The 20,607-nt window shown below is 41.2% G+C and overlaps 1 protein-coding gene across 1 annotated transcript; it reads right to left on the reverse strand.

Annotated features, from left to right (window-relative positions):
* Positions 1-1,075: 1,075 nt before the first annotated feature.
* LOC137190769 (gamma-aminobutyric acid type B receptor subunit 2-like) lies at positions 1,076-20,062 on the reverse strand. The gene is made up of 19 exons (XM_067600389.1): positions 19,520-20,062; positions 18,929-19,066; positions 18,069-18,239; positions 17,766-17,867; positions 17,470-17,535; positions 16,861-17,049; positions 13,249-13,491; positions 12,810-12,870; positions 12,546-12,626; positions 12,302-12,452; positions 12,053-12,185; positions 10,945-11,043; positions 10,172-10,297; positions 9,775-9,885; positions 8,739-8,966; positions 8,494-8,604; positions 5,482-5,572; positions 5,088-5,187; positions 1,076-1,513 (listed from the first exon to the last, which is right to left on the reverse strand). The coding sequence occupies exons 1-19, from the start codon at positions 19,868-19,870 to the stop codon at positions 1,333-1,335; spliced, it is 2,733 nt and encodes a 910-aa protein (XP_067456490.1). The 5' UTR covers positions 19,871-20,062; the 3' UTR covers positions 1,076-1,332.
* Between the last annotated feature and the right edge of the window lie 545 nt (positions 20,063-20,607).

Raw genomic sequence — 20,607 nt, forward strand, 5'->3', positions numbered from 1 at the left:
AAATCTTGTGCACACAAGATAACTTCCGTGAACAAGATGGATCTGATATCTTGTGCAAGATAAAAAAATATACACTATTTTTTGTGGCTCCGTGTTATCAAGTTCAACTTTGGTGAACATGTGAATTTGTGCTGTTGGCCAAACAGTGCTGACCTTTGAGCAAATGGAGAACCAGAATTTTCTTTTACTTAAAGCAGCTATCATCAATATTTTTGTAACTCCACAGTCTGATCTATCAGTGTGTAATATGTTGTTTGTGGCTTGTAGTGATGAACCTACAGAGAATTATCAGCGACTCTGCAGCTCTTCTCAACTTCACAGAGCTTTATATTGTGTTGCAGCTCATTGTTTATCTGTCCGGCTGCAACTTTACTGTTTTAGCTCACTCTCAGTGCTCTTACAGTGTCATTTTGGGCTGCAGCAGGCAGCTGTTTTCAGAGAAAAAGCTGTAAAAAGACACTGTACACAATCTGCTCAGCACCAAACAGCAAACAGACACAGTTAGCGGTAGACTAGCTGGTGAACATAGTGGAGCATTTAGCAGCTAAAGAGCCAGATATTTCCCTCAGGAGTTGGTAGAGATCAAAAACAGAGCCAAAAGAGAGTGAATATTAGACTTACATTCACCAGGTGGACACAAACATGACTCTTGAGTGTCTTCAGAGCTAGATAATTAGTGAGCAAACTAGTTGCTTTGAGAGCATTGTGAGTGACTAGCATTAGCCTGTTCAGTTCTACAGTAAAATATTAAAACAAAAATGTAAATCCTGTGTTTTCTTCATTTGCACAATATGGCAGCAACTGAGGAGCTTTATTCTATGCTAACCTCTAACTTGGAAAAGGTGAAACTTGTTGCAGTCAGTGTCTTTCTCTGTTTGACCCCCTTACAGTTTAAACTGCAGCCTGAAGCAGGTGTATTTGATCTGGTCAAAGGTCATGTTTGGCTGGATTAGGTAATTCCTGGAATTCCCCACATTGCAAAATTTGGATATTCCATTCAGGGGTTTACCCTAGTTCATCTTCTGGGGATTTTCTGTTCAAAGGATTAAACAGAAATCATTTTGAGGATATTCAGTTGATTTAAAAACATTTTAATAGCAAAAAAGTCTTCTTCCATATTTTCAATTCTTATTTTTCACATGAATCAAGTTAACAATTGGTAACAGACAGTGTTAGATTAAAATCACAAAGAGTCAACATCTTAATGGCAGTTTGGTGGGAAAGTTTACTACTGTATATGGTCCAACATTTATTTCCATATTTAATAATATATATTAAAATACATTCAAGGCCAACATCCTCTGTTTCAGAACAGGTGATCTCAGATGAAGGTCAAAGCTGTGGCTCCAGGTGTGTGTTGTCAGGTTTACAGGAAGTTGTCATCAGTGCGTCGTGGTGAACGAAGGCCTCTCTACTGCTGAACAGACTGGAGCTGCTGGCGCTGATGCCGCCGATGGCAGGCAGGTAGGAGTGATGGAGGATCGGCAGCTGTACGGACAGACGGCGTCGCACACTGAGAGAGATCACAGGAAAGAAATGTGACCCAAAAAATAACAATTCATTCATTTAGTCAACCTTTATTTTTACAGGATGGTCCAATGAGAGCAGAATCGCTCTCTTAGGATAGGTAATACAATGCTGACGTGCCAATATGTAGCTGAAGCGGGTTTTGGTCGCTGTCACTGACCCTGAAGATGGCTTCAGCAATCAGACATAACTCCATATTGTCGGTATCTTCAAAGTTACAGTCTGTTAAATATAAAATCCCCTCTTTTTGTTTTCCTCGTTTAGAGAAGTCTGTTTTTTCTAATCCTCTGTCCAGATTTTAAACTACTTGTAAAATTTTGACTTATTGTAAGTGAAAGATAAAAGTAAAAATCCTTTCCATTTCAGAGATTTAAAGATTTCACATGTATAAAATGAGCTTCTAAAAAAATTATAATCATTTATGTTTCTTGCAGATGTGATTGGCTGTTCCTTCATGTGATCAAACATGTGATCACCTGTCTCGTGTATGTGTGTAGCCTTTTATTTAGTGTTTTTGTGCCTGTCAGGCAGCTTGTATGGTCCCAAAGTTCGGCTGCTTCTCCCACTTCCTGGTTTCTTCGGCGATCCTGATTGGTGCAGCACTCAGTCCAGCACTCTAATCCTGACAGTTCAACTGGGGAATTGAACCTACCTATAAATATTTGGCCAGTTTGTCAGTCGAGACAGCTATGATGTGATGTGAGCAACTCGCCGCTGTGTCTCTCGAACTGCTTTTACTCAAAAGTGTTGACTCTGTTTAGGCTTGATTTCAATGTTAATTGAGGCGCTAGTTAATTATGTGGGGACCTTGACAGGACCTTGACAGGTAAAGGTTTATCTTATTACTGATAACTCACACTTAGCTTCTTCTTTGTCTAGACACACTCGGTGCAGGAGTTCTGTTCTGTGGAGGCTAGAAGTTTGATAGTGAGGCTTTATATTTGTTTTGTTTTCTTTTAGATGAAGATAGTTGTAGCTTTTGTTTAAAAAGCTCTCTTTTTGTTATATTTGTTTATTGATTTGAACAGAACTCACAGGCCCTTTTCCTTTGTAATTTCCTTGTTAAGAAATAACTTTACTAACTAAATCTGGTTTTATGTTGCTTCATTAACGAGCTGGGTCGTAACACTTACTTTCACACTTGGCTGTAAGAGTAAATCACTTGATAAACATTCTTATAACTTTGATGAATTCCTGAAATTCTGAATTCCTGTAACTCAGTGTTTCTCCACGTGATGTGAATCCTGATCTGTACTGACTGGTTTAACTGTCAGAGGCTGTGAAAAGTCAATTAAACTGTTTTTATTTAATTACAGGAATTCATTTCCCAACATGATCATATAACGATCATATAATACATATGCTAATCACTAATGCTAATCACTAGCACAAAATGCTAATGCTTCCAGCACATACACATATTCCGGCCCCACATGTAAAGGACTTCTTTGACTTTATGTGATGTTTTCCTACATTTCCCAGAATGCATATTCACATTTTTTTCAGAAGGGTAATGAAGTTGTTCTATAGGCCAATCAGAAGTGTGTTGAGCTGCAGCTCCTCTAATGTCCACTAGATGCTGCTGTAATAAAACTCTGACTGTGTTGAAGTGAATAGGAAAACCCCAATTTCTCCCCACAAAGTCTCAACTTTTGACACAAGTTTTTTTTGTTTGTTCTGTTTTGTTTTACTGAATAACAGTAAAACCATTTTAGTTACTTGTGCTGTTGTTATGCTACATTTAGTATGTCTCAATATTTTAGTGGTTTTAATGCAACAGTAAACACACTTCACAAGAAGACGCATTTGTTTTCTCCAGCAAATTAATTCATTTCAGTGGAATCAGTGGATTTACTCCTGGGGGCAAAGCAAAAATCCACGCAAATTGTTTGTGTAGTACAGAGCCTCAAAAGTCCAGAAAGATTTTTTTCCTTTTAAAAAAAATCTTGTGCACACAAGATAACTTCCGTGAACAAGATGGATCTGATATCTTGTGCAAGATAAAAAAATATACACTATTTTTTGTGGCTCCGTGTTATCAAGTTCAACTTTGGTGAACATGTGAATTTGTGCTGTTGGCCAAACAGTGCTGACCTTTGAGCAAATGGAGAACCAGAATTTTCTTTTACTTAAAGCAGCTATCATCAATATTTTTGTAACTCCACAGTCTGATCTATCAGTGTGTAATATGTTGTTTGTGGCTTGTAGTGATGAACCTACAGAGAATTATCAGCGACTCTGCAGCTCTTCTCAACTTCACAGAGCTTTATATTGTGTTGCAGCTCATTGTTTATCTGTCCGGCTGCAACTTTACTGTTTTAGCTCACTCTCAGTGCTCTTACAGTGTCATTTTGGGCTGCAGCAGGCAGCTGTTTTCAGAGAAAAAGCTGTAAAAAGACACTGTACACAATCTGCTCAGCACCAAACAGCAAACAGACACAGTTAGCGGTAGACTAGCTGGTGAACATAGTGGAGCATTTAGCAGCTAAAGAGCCAGATATTTCCCTTAGGAGTTGGTAGAGATCAAAAACAGAGCCAAAAGAGAGTGAATATTAGACTTACATTCACCAGGTGGACACAAACATGACTCCAAATCAATAATAATGTTGCTCCGTAACTGCTGGATGTGGAAATAAGCAACTGTTTGCTAACAAGTTCAACATATCAACTTAAAAGCTGATGATGTGTCAGTGTTGAGTTCACTACTGGTGAACAAAACATCAGTTGTTTACATCAAGCATTTCTTACCGAAACTCATTGTGCCCATCCTTGAGGTCTAACAAGCATTTAATGCATTTCCTTAAAAAATGAAAGATTTTTAAAACAGATTTTTTGAATATTTCAAATATTTCAAAATTGTTTATGTTTACTGGCTTGCATTCTGCTTCTTCCTTTCTTTTTTTGATGCATTGCTGCATGTCTTTTTGCATTACTGTCACCAGTAGATCAGTGGAATAATGTGAAATGCTCAACAAGTGTGTTCAGTGTTGCCTGCTTGTGTGTGCATGTAGATTCTTGTGCAGGTAAGAGATATAAACAAAACGGGGATTAACTCAAACATTGCTCCATAGTGCTATTAGTAGTCAAAATGCCACATGGTGCCTTTAACCTCTGTCCTTTAACCTCTTTAACCTCTGGGAATGGTTTATTAACAGTTATAAGACAGTAACTGATGGAACAAATGAGTGTCTTCAGAGCTAGATAATTAGTGAGCAAACTAGTTGCTTTGAGAGCATTGTGAGTGACTAGCATTAGCCTGTTCAGTTCTACAGTAAAATATTAAAACAAAAATGTAAATCCTGTGTTTTCTTCATTTGCACAATATGGCAGCAACTGAGGAGCTTTATTCTATGCTAACCTCTAACTTGGAAAAGGTGAAACTTGTTGCAGTCAGTGTCTTTCTCTGTTTGACCCCCTTACAGTTTAAACTGCAGCCTGAAGCAGGTGTATTTGATCTGGTCAAAGCTCATGTTTGGCTGGATTAGGTAATTAGCTGACAGTAACCCGGTTACTTAAGTGCTTGTGAATGTCCAGAATGTGTTTGTTTGTTTTGGACTCACTGTTCTGGAGAGTTGACATCGTCTGGACTTGAAGGTTTTCTCTCTGAGTTTTCATCCTCAGCAAACACCTGAGCTGCATGAGTCACAGATCTGACCTCACCTGCAGGGACAAAAATACAGATATAAAAGGGAAAGTTTGATTAATATGATATAGTTTCATGGCCCCATTGCAGAGGAACACTGAAGAACTGTCTGTGATGTAAGTAATAATGTGTAAGTCTAGTTAGCTTGATGTGCTGTAGATCCATTCAGTAACATTCTTGATAAAACTGCACAGACTGATGAAGTCGATTTGTTTACAGATCAAAGACAGTGACAGTAAATTTACTCTTCAACACTCTGAGCTTGATCAGTTTAAACCACAGTGTCGCTGTATGATTTCATGTTTTGTTACCGTTGTTTTTCTCTCTTGTTGTGTGATGAAGCATCTCAGACTCTGAAGTCTCAGAAAGTTGCATGGTGATGGTTTCTATTTCTACATCAAGCTGCAAAAAACACAATAAACATTATAGTATAGTACAATATTATTTCTGATTATTTAAAAAAAATGGTTATTATGTTCATTTGTACAGGCAATAAAACATATATGTTTCAGTTGCATAATCCATGTGAAGTGAATAAGTAAGAAGAACACGCATAAATATTTAAAGTGTAACGGGTATAGAATGGACCCAATTGCAGCACAAATGACACCAGTATATATTTTACAGTCTTTATTCCACACAATGTCAAGACAATAGTAGCACGGTCAGAGAAACACAGTTCTGATGAGTATGGCTCCACCGGGAATCGAACCCCGATCTTCCACTCCCAAGGGAGACAAACCACAGCACTGGCAACAGTCCAACAGTTCTAAGGCAGGCTAGATCGGTGACGAACAGGGAAAGACGCAACACTGCACAAGAACAGTCTCTAGTCCAGAGCTCCGGGGCAAGCAGCAGTGTGCGGGGGGGGGGGTTATCACTGCTGGAAGGCAGTAGGCAGGGTGTCGTGGACTGGGCTGCTACAGCAGCAGGTAAACAGGCAGCAGAGCAGATGTAACCAGAGAAGACGGCAGAGCAGGAATCAGAGCGTCTCTCAACCACAAGCAGACAAAGACCAGGGAACAGGCAGGCAGAACTGTTTGGCGGGCAGGAGCTGGGACCAGGCTGTCCCTAAGCCACTGCTCTCACCCTCTCCTCGATGTCCCAGGTCACCACAGCGACAAGACAGGACCCAGGGAGGATGGGTTCTGGCCTCTTTCCAGATTCCTCCGCTCTCTGGAATTGCCGGGACAGGGCGTCGGGCTTGGCATTACGAGACCAAGGGTGGTAGGAGAGGGTAAAGTTGAACTGGGCAAAGAACAGTCACCAACGGGCTTGGCGGGATTCAGTCTTTTAGCAGATCGGATGTACTCCAAGTTCTTGTGGTCAGTCCAGACAAGAAAAGGCTCTTTGGTACCCTCCAACCAATGACACCACTCTTCAAGAGCCATCTTCACCGCCAGCAGCTCCCTGTTGCCAATATCATAATTCCTCTTGGCAAGCGACAAACGCCAAGAGAAGAAGGCACATGGGTGGAGCTTCTGGTTAGTGGCAATGCAATGGGACAGGACAGCCCCTACCCACCTACCATAGTGCAACTATGTACCCCAGGAAGGACACTGAGGAGGCATGGAACTCACACTTCTCAGCTTTGACAAACAGGGAGTTCTCAAGGAGGCACTGGAGGACAGCTTGGACATGGTGAATGTGTTCCTCTCTGGACTGGGAGAAGATGAGAATGTCCTCCAGGTAGACAAAGATAAACTGGTTGAGCATGTCTCGAAGAACGTCGTTTACCAGGACCTGGAAGACGGCAGGGGCGTTGGTGAGGCCGAATGGCACTCGTAGTGCCCTGTTGGAGTGTTGAAGGCCGTCTTCCACTCGTCTCCCTCTCTGATGCGGACAACGTGGCGGTAGGCGTTGCGCAGGTTGAGCTTGGTGAAAATGGGGCCCCCTGGAGCAGCTCAAAGGCAGAGAAGATGAGTGGCAGCGAGAACCTGTTCTTGATAGTAATGTCATTTAGCCCTCCGTAGTCGATGCAGGGTCTCAGGGTCTTGTACTTCTTCTCCACAAAGAAAAAACCCGCCCCAGCAGGAGAGGAAGAAGGATGGATGAGACCCGCAGCCAGAGAGTCATTGATATAAGTCTCTTTGGCCTTTCTCTCAGGCTCAGACAGGGAGTACAGGCACCCCTTGGGGGGTGAAGTCCCAGGCAAGAAGTCAATAGCGCAGTCGTAGGGGCGGTGCAGAGGCAGAGATCTGGCTTTGGCTTTACTGAAGACCAGGCAGAAGTCATGGTACTCCAGCAGCACCTTGGAGAGATCAGGCGAGGAGCTGAGGCTGGCACCTAAGATGACAGGAGGGGCGCCACTCCCGAATGGCCCCTGTGACCCAGTCGATGTGAGGGTTGTGAAGACGGAGCCAAGGATACCCCAGGATGAGAGGCAGATGGAGTGAGCTCAGGATGTGAAACTGGATTGTTTTCGTGGTGGTTGCCAGAGAGCAGCAGATGGACAGGGGAGGTTTGGTGTGTGACGTTGCCCAAGATGTGTCCATCTAGGGCTCTAGCGGGAACTGGTTGTGGCAAGGGAACCCGCCCGAGCCCCCAGAGTCAATGAAGGTTGCCATGGTGTGGGGACCGTCCGGAAGGAGGAGCCGGGCCTGGAGCAGATATCTTTGGGGACGGGGAGATGCTAAGGAAGTTGGGCTCACCAGGATCTCCCCCATTACTGATGAGCCCTGGCTTTTGCTGGACATCTTGAGATGAAGTGTCCTGCTGCTCCATAGTAAAGGCAGAGGTTGGCCTTACGGCGATGCTCCTTCTCCTCTGGGGTGAGGGAGGTGCGTCCCAGCTGCATAGGCTCAGGATCCCCTGTCTGCAGAACTGAAGAGGAGGCACAGTTGGCTGCAACAGCACCCCCATGGGAGCGGGACGGCAGAAGGCGATGGGCTCCCCCATTACAGAAGAGTTCAAAGTACAAACCAACACACAGATTCACATTTTGCCAAATGGGATGAATGCGGAGAAAGTCAAATCCAGGCAACATGAGTGCAACACAGAAAACCGAAGAGAACAAAAGCACAAAGAGTCTAAAAACAACAGACAAAGTCCAGGCAGGATGTGACACACTGCTACATGTTAGCTGACTGTGTGGGGCAAAAAAAGTTTTGGAAATGCAGGGATGAGTGTTACATACAAATTCACAGTATTACAATACTGTAAATAAACAGTAATTTTACTGGTTTCCAGCAAGTTGCTTTATTTCTAAAAACTGAAAATTTCCAGATAAAAGCTCTCAGGTTTTTATGCCCCTTCATCCTTGGTTGTTGGGAAACAGGAAACCTGTCTTAATGAAATGAAACTTGTTATTTCTGTTTCCTCACCTGTGTAGTTCGACTCTTCAGCTGCTGGTTTAACCTCCTCAGCTGCTCTTCAGCTCCTTCCTCTGCAGCTTCACTCTGCAGCTCGCTGCTGTTCGACCACAAGTATAAAAACTACAAACAAATTAAAAACAGGTGATATGTCAGGAAGAATTCTCGATGATAACTGAGCAAGTAACTGAGTAAGAAGAATATTCAAACTAAACAAACAAAATTAAAACAAAGAAATCAGAGAGCGTCACACTGACCTTCGTTCCAAACAGCAGGCTCAGGATGAAGATGTTACAGCCGAGGATGAGTGCACTGCTCAGACAGAACTGAACAGGAGGATTGTGGGACGTCAGCAGTGATCCTGAGACTCCCAACACACTGAACACCGTCAGAGCAAACATACTCAGCGTCAAGTGTTTACTGTGAACTGCAGGATGATCAACCTGCACAGTCCTGATGCTCCAAGCCAGGAAACATCCGAGACCCTGAAGAACAAACAGCAACATTCAGTTGGTTGCAATCTGTTCCCTCACTGCCAGGTGCCACTAAATCTTACACACTGGTCCTTTAATTACATTTAAATTATTTGTTTTCATGATTGTGCCTCCCAGTTTTGCATTAATTCAATCTTGTTAGTTATATGTCTACTATATATAGCTGGAGTCCTTATTTCCATACAGCAGATCAAATCTCTGCATAAAGTGATAACATGTTGTTCTATCAAAGGTCACACTGAGCCTGATCGCATCCTGCTACACAACACACGAGGCACAGACTCTGAACAACAACCCATATTAGCTTCCTGCTAAAGTCTTCTTCTTATCTTACTTACAAACATGAACACACGTCTTGTCCTGCAGCTTGTTCAACGAGCCACCAACAAACATCCACCGGGGAAAAGTGTACTGCTAACACCAGTTAGCAGCTAGATTGCTAATGAGCTGTAAACATATATTGTATAAACAGGTATATATTACAACCTCTTGACTTTATACTAGATTGTATATTGTAAATAACTTCAGTACAAAGTCAAGAGTTTGTGCCATGTAGCTCAACAAATAAGTGAAGCTGTAAACACAACTTTCCGCACATGCTCAGTAGCGCCTGCATTACACAGAACTACTCTCCTGAAAACATGAGGCTGTAATTAGTCTTTGGAGCCGTTTCTAAACACACACAATGCTTGTTAGTAGATCAGTTCATTGTTGGTTTGGAAACAAACAGGAGATTTTTTGACAAGAAGAAAAATATAAAAAAATTGTCAGGCTTATGCTTTACTGTGTCAGTACTGACCAGCAGGGGTCCTTTGTATCCATAGACAGCAGTGAGCCACAGCTCCATGTTGATGCTGCTGCAGTGTTCAGAGTACGGCTGGATGATCACGTCTTGATCAGCAGGGTCACTCTGAAAAACACAACAAAGTGTTGGAGTGTATTCATAAAACAAGATCATGTAAAACAACAGCACCAAATAAAATAACTGCTCAAAAACAACAATAACACAGTTCAGTGTTTAATTACTGGAACCAAATGAACACCAGTCTCATGTTGATATTGTTATTGTTCCACATTTCCCATCAGCCCCATCAGTGATCCCTTTCTCTCCCTACAGAGGATGAACATGTTAGAGGTGATTTATGGGTGATTTATTTGATTTACGGATGACTTGAGATCATGCTGGTCATTGTTACCTCTAATCTGTGCTGCATCACCACCCGTCTGAGGGGATCCAGGATTTGCCAGGAGGTTAAAACAAACACATCCAGCAGGAACATCCACAGCAGCACACGGCCTGCTGGCTGCAGGCTGCTCTGCTGCTGGAAACACAGATATACACACAAACAACCTTTTACTTAACAGCACGAAATTCTCTTGGAAAACTGAAACAAACAGTTTTAAAACACCTGTGATCAGGCAGAAATCTCACCTCTGTGGCTTATTGTTCACACAAATGTTAACTTTGATAAAGTGCAGTTGCTTCCTCGAGCTTTCAAAGCAACTTGAGACTTTATTCTGGAAATATTCCAACTTTTAAAATTATGACTCTATTCTTAAAAATTATGACTTTTCTAGAAATATTACTGCTTTTTTCTAAAAAAAAATTACAACTTATTGTAGAAAAATCCCAATGTTTTTTCTCAAAAATGTTGACTTTATTCTCACATAAGTGCGGCAGTTTTTTCTGCAAATATTACAACTTTTTTTCTTGAAAAATTATGACTTTATTCTTGAATTATTAAATTTTTTCTGGTAAAATTACAACTTTTTTCTCAAATAATTACAAATAATTATGACTTTTTTTGCAATATTAAATATCATATATAAAGACAGGTGACAAATGAAAGGAAAGACCAACATAAAATGTGTTATATTTTATATTATATATTCAGTTTTTTTCTAACAATGGCCCTAATACGTCACCATAAAGTCTAAACCTAAATGTATCTTGGTAGTTGAGAGTCACCCTCTGGTTGATGCTGCAGAGTGAATAAACCCTCCATGTCTTGATGAACAGCACAGAGAAGCCCACAGTGTGTCCCACTGACAGAATCCACAGACGAACCTGCACGAGAACAAATCTGATATGACTAAATATGTCAGAAAGGGGATTTTACTCCAGAATGTAGACAATATAATTCTTCAGTGTGACCTCTCTACAATTATTTAAGAATAAAGGCCATGCATCAGGTGCTCTCCCCATTTACAAAACCATGTTGTTTTAGTCATTTCAGATGTCTAGATGGACATAATAGAGATATAAGTTACACAACAAAGCAAGAAATACTTTGCAGAGGATAAAAACAGGAGCCATGGCAGCTACATAGCAGTGACGCTTTAGTTATAGTATTGTAGAATTGGTCAAATATATGCCAAATGCAGACATAAGGTGGTCACAAGCTGCACACAACACATTTCTGCTTCCGTCATTGTTACTGTTATTTTTGTACACATGCCGCTCACATTTCAGTTAAACCTGTCAACCTGATCTATTTTGACTTTTCTCTCAAAAATTATGACATTATTCTTGAAATATTCTCACTTTTTTTCATGAAATTCTGACTTTATTTTAGGAAAAAGACTTTTTTCCCTCAAAATATGACAACTTCTTTTCTCAAAAAGTTACAACTTATTGTCGAAAAATCCCAATGTTTTTTCTCAAAAATGTCGACTTTATTCTAACATATGTGCAGCAGTTTAGGACTGTGTTCACACTGGAGCCGTATATGTGTCACTTACCAACATGACTGTGAACCATCAGCACAAAAACATCAGAACTGACTACAAATTGTAATTAAGCATTAAAGCCCGTAATATGAACGTAGTCTAAGGCTCACAGAGGGGCCTGACTGACAAGTCTTAACTCAGTCACAGTGGATCCTATTTGCTCATTGTTTCCAGCTTATATTTAAATATTCGGACCCAAACATCTGGTAAAACTGGAGCCAGACCATCTATATGGATGTTTTTGATATGAATACTGTGGATCAGACAGTCATTCTGCAGTGAAATGAAGTGTTGTCTTGTCATGATTTTTCTTCAACAACAAACCAAATGCAGCCGGTTGAACTCACAGAGCAGAGGAGCTCAAGCGTCCTGTCAGACAGCAAGGCTTCATCCAGACCGGAGATCAGGACGGAGGCAGACGAGAGCAGGACGCCCAGCAGCAGTAGCTCATCCTGGGATCCACCGCTCGCTCTCAGCAGCCTGGAGGAACCAGAGGACAGAAACAACAATACAGTGACTTTATAATACTTATACTTTATATATCTATGTGCTGTACATGCTGTTATTACTGAGGTTTAAGTTTATAGAGGTTGTACCAGTGTTTGCGGTTGATGATGATGAAGCACAGGATGGTCAGAGTGATGATGATGGTTACCGTGGCGACTGATGACACGATACTGTACAGAAGGAGGCTGACAAGACGCTGCTGCAGACGCACCTCAGTTTGGTCTTTAGCTGGTCCTGAACCTGCAGGATCAAACACTCATTAAAGCGATCAATACGACTGATCAGTGTTCAATGCTTTCAGTTCTGGTGTCAAGTGTGAGTTTAGTTTCTGACCTTTAAATTTCAGCAGGTGGTTCATGAGTCTGAGCTGCTGGGTGTTGGTACTGAACTCTCCCACCAACACACCACTGCTGCCTGAGGACACACACACACACACACACACACACAAACACACACACACACACACACACACACACACACACTTGTTGCTGGTGTAAAGTTTATGTTTGTATGTCATATAAAAAAGTGTGTGTGTGTGTGTGTGTGTGTGTGTGTGTGTGTGTGTGTGTGTGTCTTTGTGAAACAGGTGTAAAGCACCTTGAAACTGGATCAGCTCGATCAACGTCATTCTTTCTCCATTTCGAAAGAAAACTGGACCCTGAAAAAATACAAAACACTTTAGAAATTAATATAAACAACATGTACAGTATATTACATCTATAAATATATTTAAAAACCATATATAAACATCAATATACTGTGGGATCACATCTTACTCATTATTAAGCACCGAGTGAGTGTTTATGTGTAACTCTACTAACAATGCAGTATCTGTTTAAGTAACAGTTCTGCAGAGCCAGTATCAGTACCAGTAGAAGTACTGCTGTAATATGAATTTCCCCTCTGATCAGTTCTTAAAGTCTTGTATCATTTTGTGTGTATTCCAGGTGTGTGTGTTTCAGGTGTGTGTTTCAGGTGTGTGTGTTCCAGGTGTGTATGTTCAAGGTGTTTGTTTCAGGTGAGTGAATCTGCTCACCGTCACTCCTTCAAACTGCGTCTGCTTCACGACCTCCAGCAGCATCTTCTGAAATTCCTCCTCGCTCACGGTGACATTTCTCTTGATGCTGTACTTCTCTCGGTGTTTCACCGCCTCCATCACCTGGCTGAGAGCTTTGGCAGCAACCCAAACGGCATCGTAGGCAAAGGCGTGGAGGGGGCTGACCTTCGACCTCTCCTGGATCAGCTCTCTGAGGTACGCATCCTGGTAGTTTTGTGGAGTCTGCAGACACACAGCAGGACCAGAGTCAAGATCACACTACTTGTCTATATATAAAACAATAAAAATCTTAATAAAACTAGGCCTTTTCAGATGTGTGTCGGTGTTGTCCAGGCCAAAAACGTTCACTTGCATGGGACAAATAAGTTGTTAGTGGAATAGAATACCAGCCACCATCTTCTACCCCAGATTAAAGAGATTGTACATATATCATATGGTCCTGATGGCGGCACTAGAGGAACGGTAAAATAATCATTAAAATCTAAAGGGTTTTGGAGGTGATCAGGATCCTGCTCTTCAAATGTGTCTTAAACGATTTGTCTGGCAATTTTCTGTATTTTTCTTCTTGTCAACAAATCTCATGTTTGGATCCAAACCAACAATGAACTGATCTGCTAACAAGTATTGTGTGTGTATCAAAGCCTGATATATCTTATTCCTCCGCTGTTGTCCAGAACCTAGTAAAAACACATCAATGAGCCACACCGCTGCACTGGGTGACATGTTCCTTCATCATGAAGAGTTTGGTCACGTTAGTTTGTTTAGAAATGGCTCCAAAGAGTAAACATAGTAATAAGCCAATAACCTGCCAAACTCTTGATTTTGTACTACATTATAAATTTCTCCAAAGACTTAAGTACAAAGTGAAGAGGTTGTGATAACTGATAAAATATTCAATATTTTATTGCCATATCAACATGATTGATTGGAATTGTCTTAGTGAGAAGTATAAAACAGAGAGGTAATGTCCAACCCATAAAATAATCATAAAAGTATAAAACAAATGAGTGAAATAAAATCCACAAACATATAAGAACACTGTAGATAAAACACCTGTAGGGAAAATAGCAACAACATCAAAAGACTGACTAGATAAAGTGCTTCAAATGCATTAAAAACACTATTTAAACCTGCCGAGTGGCCTGCAGTGCTGTTTGGAGTGTTGAGCAGGCGGACAGCTTCAGGATGTTTGCTATTCTGGAACCTGGATGTTCTGGTCTGAATGCTTCTTAGTCTTTTGTGAGAAGGAAGGAAATTAAAAAGGTTGTTAGCTGAGTGAGAAGGGTTCTTTAGAACTTTAAGGCCCGTCTTTTGTAATCTAGCGTTACAGCTTTCCGCGAGGGGTGGGAGATCACATCCAGTAATTCATCCAGTACGCACCACAGTTATTATGTAGGTAAGGATGATCTCCACTGCCGCTCTATAAAACTGCACCATACTATCCCTGGATATACCACATTTGCTCAGTTGTCTTTGTTGGGACTACATGTGGACCACAGTTTACCACATGTTTCAAGACTCCAAGAAACCTGAGCCCTGGGGGTTCGCAACCAAAGTGTGAAGCTCCACCCATGGATCCAGGTTATCAAAACTAGAGATTACCCTTTTATCTTTTCTCCACGAGCTGCAGCAGGAGCAGCTTCTTGCTCTCTTTCTCCTTCAGCTGCAGGAGCAGCTGCTTGGTCTTTCGCACCTCCAGCAGCTGCTGGAGCAGCTCTCTGCTCTCTTGTGTGGCCTGCTCACAGCAGACACACACAGTCTTCTTTACGGCAGAAGACGCGAGAGCCTGCCTAAGACTCAGAAACTAAGTTTCCTTGTGCCAGCAGCTAACACACAAGTCTGCTGCACAGTTTAACAAGTACAGGAGCCACGAAATGGAGTTAGCTTGCCGCTAACTCTACACAAAGGAGTGACCTGGGCCCTCTGCACGACTGGAGTGCTGTCTCCCCAGCAACGCCTGCATCTTTCAGCTTCAGAGCCAAAGCCTTCTCAGCCTGACTCACCCACGGATTCACCGGCTACAAAGCAGAACACCACAAAGCATCTCTTCCTTCATGGACTGGTAACAACTGGGCATAGCCTAGCAACACAGTGAAGCATAGTACGGCTAAGCAAGAATGTTTAACTCAAACAATGTACTGTACGTATATTGATTTGGTTAAGGTTATACATTGAACTGTTGTTGAGATGTCCTTGTTGCTTATAGTCAGGTTACTGCATAGCCACACCGCTAGGTTAATATTAGCATGCTTAACACATGTTACATCCAGTAACTAGGCCTTGCATGCAACTAACCTCATTTTAACCTGGCACCTTTAGTATACACCAATTGGCCTTGAATAGAGAACCACACAGTTAAGAGGTTAAAACCTAGTTTGGCAAACTTTGGTTCAGGCAGCACATGTGGTTCAAGCCACCACATGGTCTGGCCTTTTATCCCTGTAGTTCCCTTTATCAGCCAAATTGTCTGCATGCCATGTGCTCAGTCACCAGGTGACTGCAGCCATCTTGCTATTGTCTTGCCTACACACACACACACACACACACACACACACACACACACACACACACACACAGACACACTCACACTTGTATATAGGTACACTTAGCTAGATTAGTATTGTGTGTTGCTTTTACCCTTTTGTTAAATAAATGCTTTTGGATATACCTGTTGTCTGTTTTAATGTTGCACAAGAATGAGTTTTGCCAACCCCTGCTCTGTAAAGAACAAATCCTTCAACCATAACTAATTACTGATATGGTGATTTTGTTTATAGTTGTTAAATTAATTATTAATCAAAGTCCCAAATTCATAGATTAGTACACTTTGAGACTGAATTGGCTATCTTTACCTGAGTCCAGGGTGGTGCCCTGTTATTATTAATTCTGATGAATAATTTTATTGATTTTAATAATTAACAATTATATTTGATAATCATTAATTATTGCTGATAGCCAAACTTGTAGCCATGGCCCAACATCTTAAACACACAAGTGCTTTCTTGAGAATAGTTCTAGTGTTGTCTCCCCATTTCAAGGTGGAGATCGTTACTCCACCAGGAATTTGTAGCTGTCCTCTTGTTGAATTTCATGGTTGTTAATGATCAAGAGCAGGTGGTCCCCACAGCCCCTGCCAAAGTCCACTATTAATTCATTGGTTTTCAAGTTGTTTGCATTACATCAGTCCACCAGGGATAAAACGTCACTCCGGTAAGCTGTTTCATTGTTGTTAGAGATCAAATCCACGGCTGTACTGTAAATGGATGCATGAAGAATCCGCACATGCTCAGTGGCAACTACTTTCTAAACAAGCCATCTTCATGATGAAGGAACACCGAGTGCAGCGGTGTGGCTCACTGATGTGTTTTTAATAGTTTACAGAAGTCTATGACACAGAGGAACAAGATATATCAGGCTTTGGATACTTGTTAGTAGTCATGGCTCTGTTGGTGTTTTAACAGTCAGAATCTTTTAGTTGAGTTGAGATCTTTAGTTTTGTGAATTGTAATATGTGTCCTTTGAACATGTTTTTGTGTTGATGAAACCTGGCTGATTTTGGTGAAAGTTTAAACTGCGACATGAGTTTCTGACCCGTCCGGAGACTCCCGCTGCGTTTGTGCTGCTGAGCTGTCGGATCTGCAGCCTGATGGATCCGTCTGCAGCCGTCAGGAGATTGTTGGCAGTGCAGCCAGAAAACTGCCAGCCCAACCTCCATCCAGCTGTTCCTCCTCCAGTGACGATCCACTGGTACCGAGCTCCAAACAGGTTCAGTCTGTAGGCCTGAACACCACACAGAGAAAACACATCAAGACTGCTGCACTGCTGATAATCATCATCTACTGCTTTACCACATAAAAAGTCAATGTTAAAAATGAAATATACTTAAAATGATTAATCAATTATCAAAATAATTGGTGATTAATTTAATAGTTGGCAACTAATCAAATCTAATCATATACTTTTTACATTTCAGTTTGTGTTCAGAATAAACAAACAAGATATCGCATGTTAATCATGAGCTTTAGAGGAGCTGGTAGGTGTATTTCCAGGCTAGCTGTTTCCACCTGCTTCCAGTCTAAGCTAACCACATCCTGACTCCTGCTCTATACATGTGTATTTCCCAAAATGTTGAGCTAACCTTAAATATTTTGCATTGCAACCATGTTTACTGCTGAAAATAACATCATGACGTTAACTTACACAGCAGAAAACCTCAGAAGCAGAATCATCCTCAAACTGTCCGATGATAATCCGAACGTCACGTTCCTGCAAAATAAAAAGCATCAGTGGAAATAATCTCATGCATGTTAAAGTTTAAAATATCAACTTTGACAACTCTGCACTCTTTGATGCAGTTTGATCAAAGTGGTCAAATGTATGTGGACACGTAGAGTTTACACTCAGTTATCTTTGTGTTGTAAGTTAAGTTTGTTTGCCACCACAGTGTTTATGTAGATCTACTGTTCTACTGTATTCTACTGCTGGTCCTTCAGTACCTTCAGCTTCTTCAGGCTGCTGCAGGCATCGTCATAGAAACTCACTGTGGAAACAACCTGAACGTCGGCCTTCAGCAGCTGTCTGATCAGATCCTTCTTCATCTGCAGAAACAAATATCATCACATGTGATTATGCCACACACAGAAAATAGCAACTGATTGCTTCAAGTCAGCAGTGGAAATAAATCAGTTGAAACAAACTCAGTGGAAACAAAAAATCAGTCAGTAGTGGGAATAAAACTGTAGAGGAAGGTAATTATATAGACCATCATCATTAATATCCATATAATGTGTCAGCGTTACCTCTGAGTGTCTGGGTCCTTCCTGTGTGACGATGCTGACTCTGGTCCACTTGTAGCGCTGCAGCAGCTTCACGGTGACCTGGTTCAGAGCTCGGTCTGACGGCACAGTGCTGAACAGGTTCCCATACCACTTCCTGTTGGACAGGCTGGGGGGCGTGGCTGCGAAGGATACCTGGAACATCAGAGAACATCAAGGGACATCAGCTAATAATACAAGAAGAGAGCAGTTACAGCTGACCTGAAAACTGCTTTGATTTACAGACTGTAATAGAAATGAATATTGAACATATACAGTATATATATCCTACATTTATGTACACTATAATCTATCTGCTTCCTCCTCCTCTGAACATTTTTTGGGTAAAAATGAAAATTTAATCTGTATCTTCAGATGGAAGCATAACAAAAATAAAGAGATTGATAGAAAATACTTTGAGCTCTGTGCTTTACTGTCTTATCTGTGATTGTTGTTCTATTCAAGAATCATTGAGGAGAACTATAAAAAATACAGATTAAATGTTTTTCTTTTTTATTATACGAAAAACATGTAGAGGAGATGGAAGTTTCTGTCCTGAATACTATCTGCAGGTATTCCTTAGCTACAACCTCCATCAACGAGATAGGGCAGCCTGAGTGTAACCTGAGAGGCTACATACAGGCCAAACCCAGGGCTAAAAAAGGTTCCGAAATCCTCCCTGCTGCTGCTCATTAGGTTTAATTGACTCAGATGAGCATATCAACATTTTATATTTATGAAAAACCTTACTACAAAATAAAACATGAGATGAAAGAAAGGCGAGAAAAACAATTTCTGAAGGATAATATGATGATGACATTATCTGAATAATAACAGATGCGTACCTGCACCAGGTTGAGAGCTGGCAGAGAGCGAGCGATGAGCATCGTCACAGAAGGACACACCCCTCCAAACACCAGCAGGTACTTTGGCCCCGCCCACATGGCGTCAAACAGAGCTTTGAGTCCCGAAGACGCTTCACACTGTGAATCATAGGAATAAAACATGAAATAAAATAAATGAAATACACTGTTTCACAGGTGTGGTGACAACAGGCCTGTATTTTTCCAATATCTTTTTTTACTTCTATTAATTCATGAGAAGAAGAAGAAGAAGAAGAAGAAGAAGAAGAAGAAGAAGAAGAAGAAGAAGAAGAAGATGAAAATAAGAAATTTTTTTTTTGATGAAACTGTTTCTTTTAGGACTGTATCGAACAGCAAATGTAATTTTTTCCATTAGTAAGTGAGGACCAATAGAATTAGAGCAACTTATATAAATGCAAATTTGGCACAAATGAAATTAAATAGATGAAAATGTTTCCTCTGTGTTGCCAGACTACAGATGTGCTGGTAGATTTGCTTTCTGCTGATAGATGACTGATAGACTGATAAAAATAACAAAAATTTTGATGTAAACTATAAAAATGAAAAGTTGACCTGTGAGTCGAGCAGCTGCAGCTGGATCTCATAGTTTCCCAGCGGCGGCGGTTGTTTCTTCAGGTCCTGCAGAGCCAGTCTGACAGCAGGGGCCACACCGGCGGTCAGGCCCCCCCCCCCTTCAGAGCTGACGGGCATCATCCACAGCACAGGCAGAGGGTGCCGGACCTGAGCCAGTACTGGCCCAACCAGCAGCCCCCAGACCAGCAGCAGCATGAACACGTCCATTCTCTGCCTCCACATTTTTCCTCTCTGCCTGCTGCTCTCTGACCCTCCTGCAGGGAAACTAATCCTCTTGTGCTGTAAGCAGCTGAGAGTCTGAGGAGGCCGGGCAGCTAAAAGGATCAACATCAACACAATATGTCACCAGGATCCTCAACACAGACTGTTCCTACACTCTGTAAACTCACATAGGAGCTGATTTCAACAGCATAATGACACCTTTCCTTCCTCAAGTTAACAGTGCACTGCTGTAGCTGAGACTGTGATCTGTGTTTGGCTGTCTGCAGCTCACTGAAGTGAACTCACAATAATTCAACAGTAAAACAAGAATAATGGAAATGTTTGAACTGAGAACAGGAGGTGAAGATGACAAACTGGCAAAAGATGAAAATGAGCAAGAATTCAACAATTAACCAGACATTTATTTTATTTTTTATTCCTTTTTTCTTCTTTCTATTATTAATTACATGTTACAAATATGCTATATTTTTGATGATTAGTTATCACTATTGCACATTAAACACTTGAAACATGATTAAATTGGGGCCATGAACCCAGTATGAACATTGTCAATAAACTCAAATAATGTCTTGATAAAGTATTTTTAAAAAGAATTGAACAGCAGCCTCATGAAGCTTTAATGTTGATGTTCATAATGTTAGTTTATGAACCTGGACAGTGTTTCCCTGTTTAGCTGTGGTGGAAGTATAGTAACAAAAAGAGGGACTTTGGCACTAAGAAGATATCTACTTGATATGATTCATTTGGACGCTGAAGCTTCATATTAGCTTCAGATAAACTTTTAAATACATTTTTGCACAGAAGGAGGACTGTGGATTTTGTCCCCCATCACTTCCATTGTAAGT

Source organism: Thunnus thynnus, chromosome 10, assembly GCF_963924715.1.
Source record: "Thunnus thynnus chromosome 10, fThuThy2.1, whole genome shotgun sequence".
NCBI classification, from domain to species: domain Eukaryota; kingdom Metazoa; phylum Chordata; class Actinopteri; order Scombriformes; family Scombridae; genus Thunnus; species Thunnus thynnus.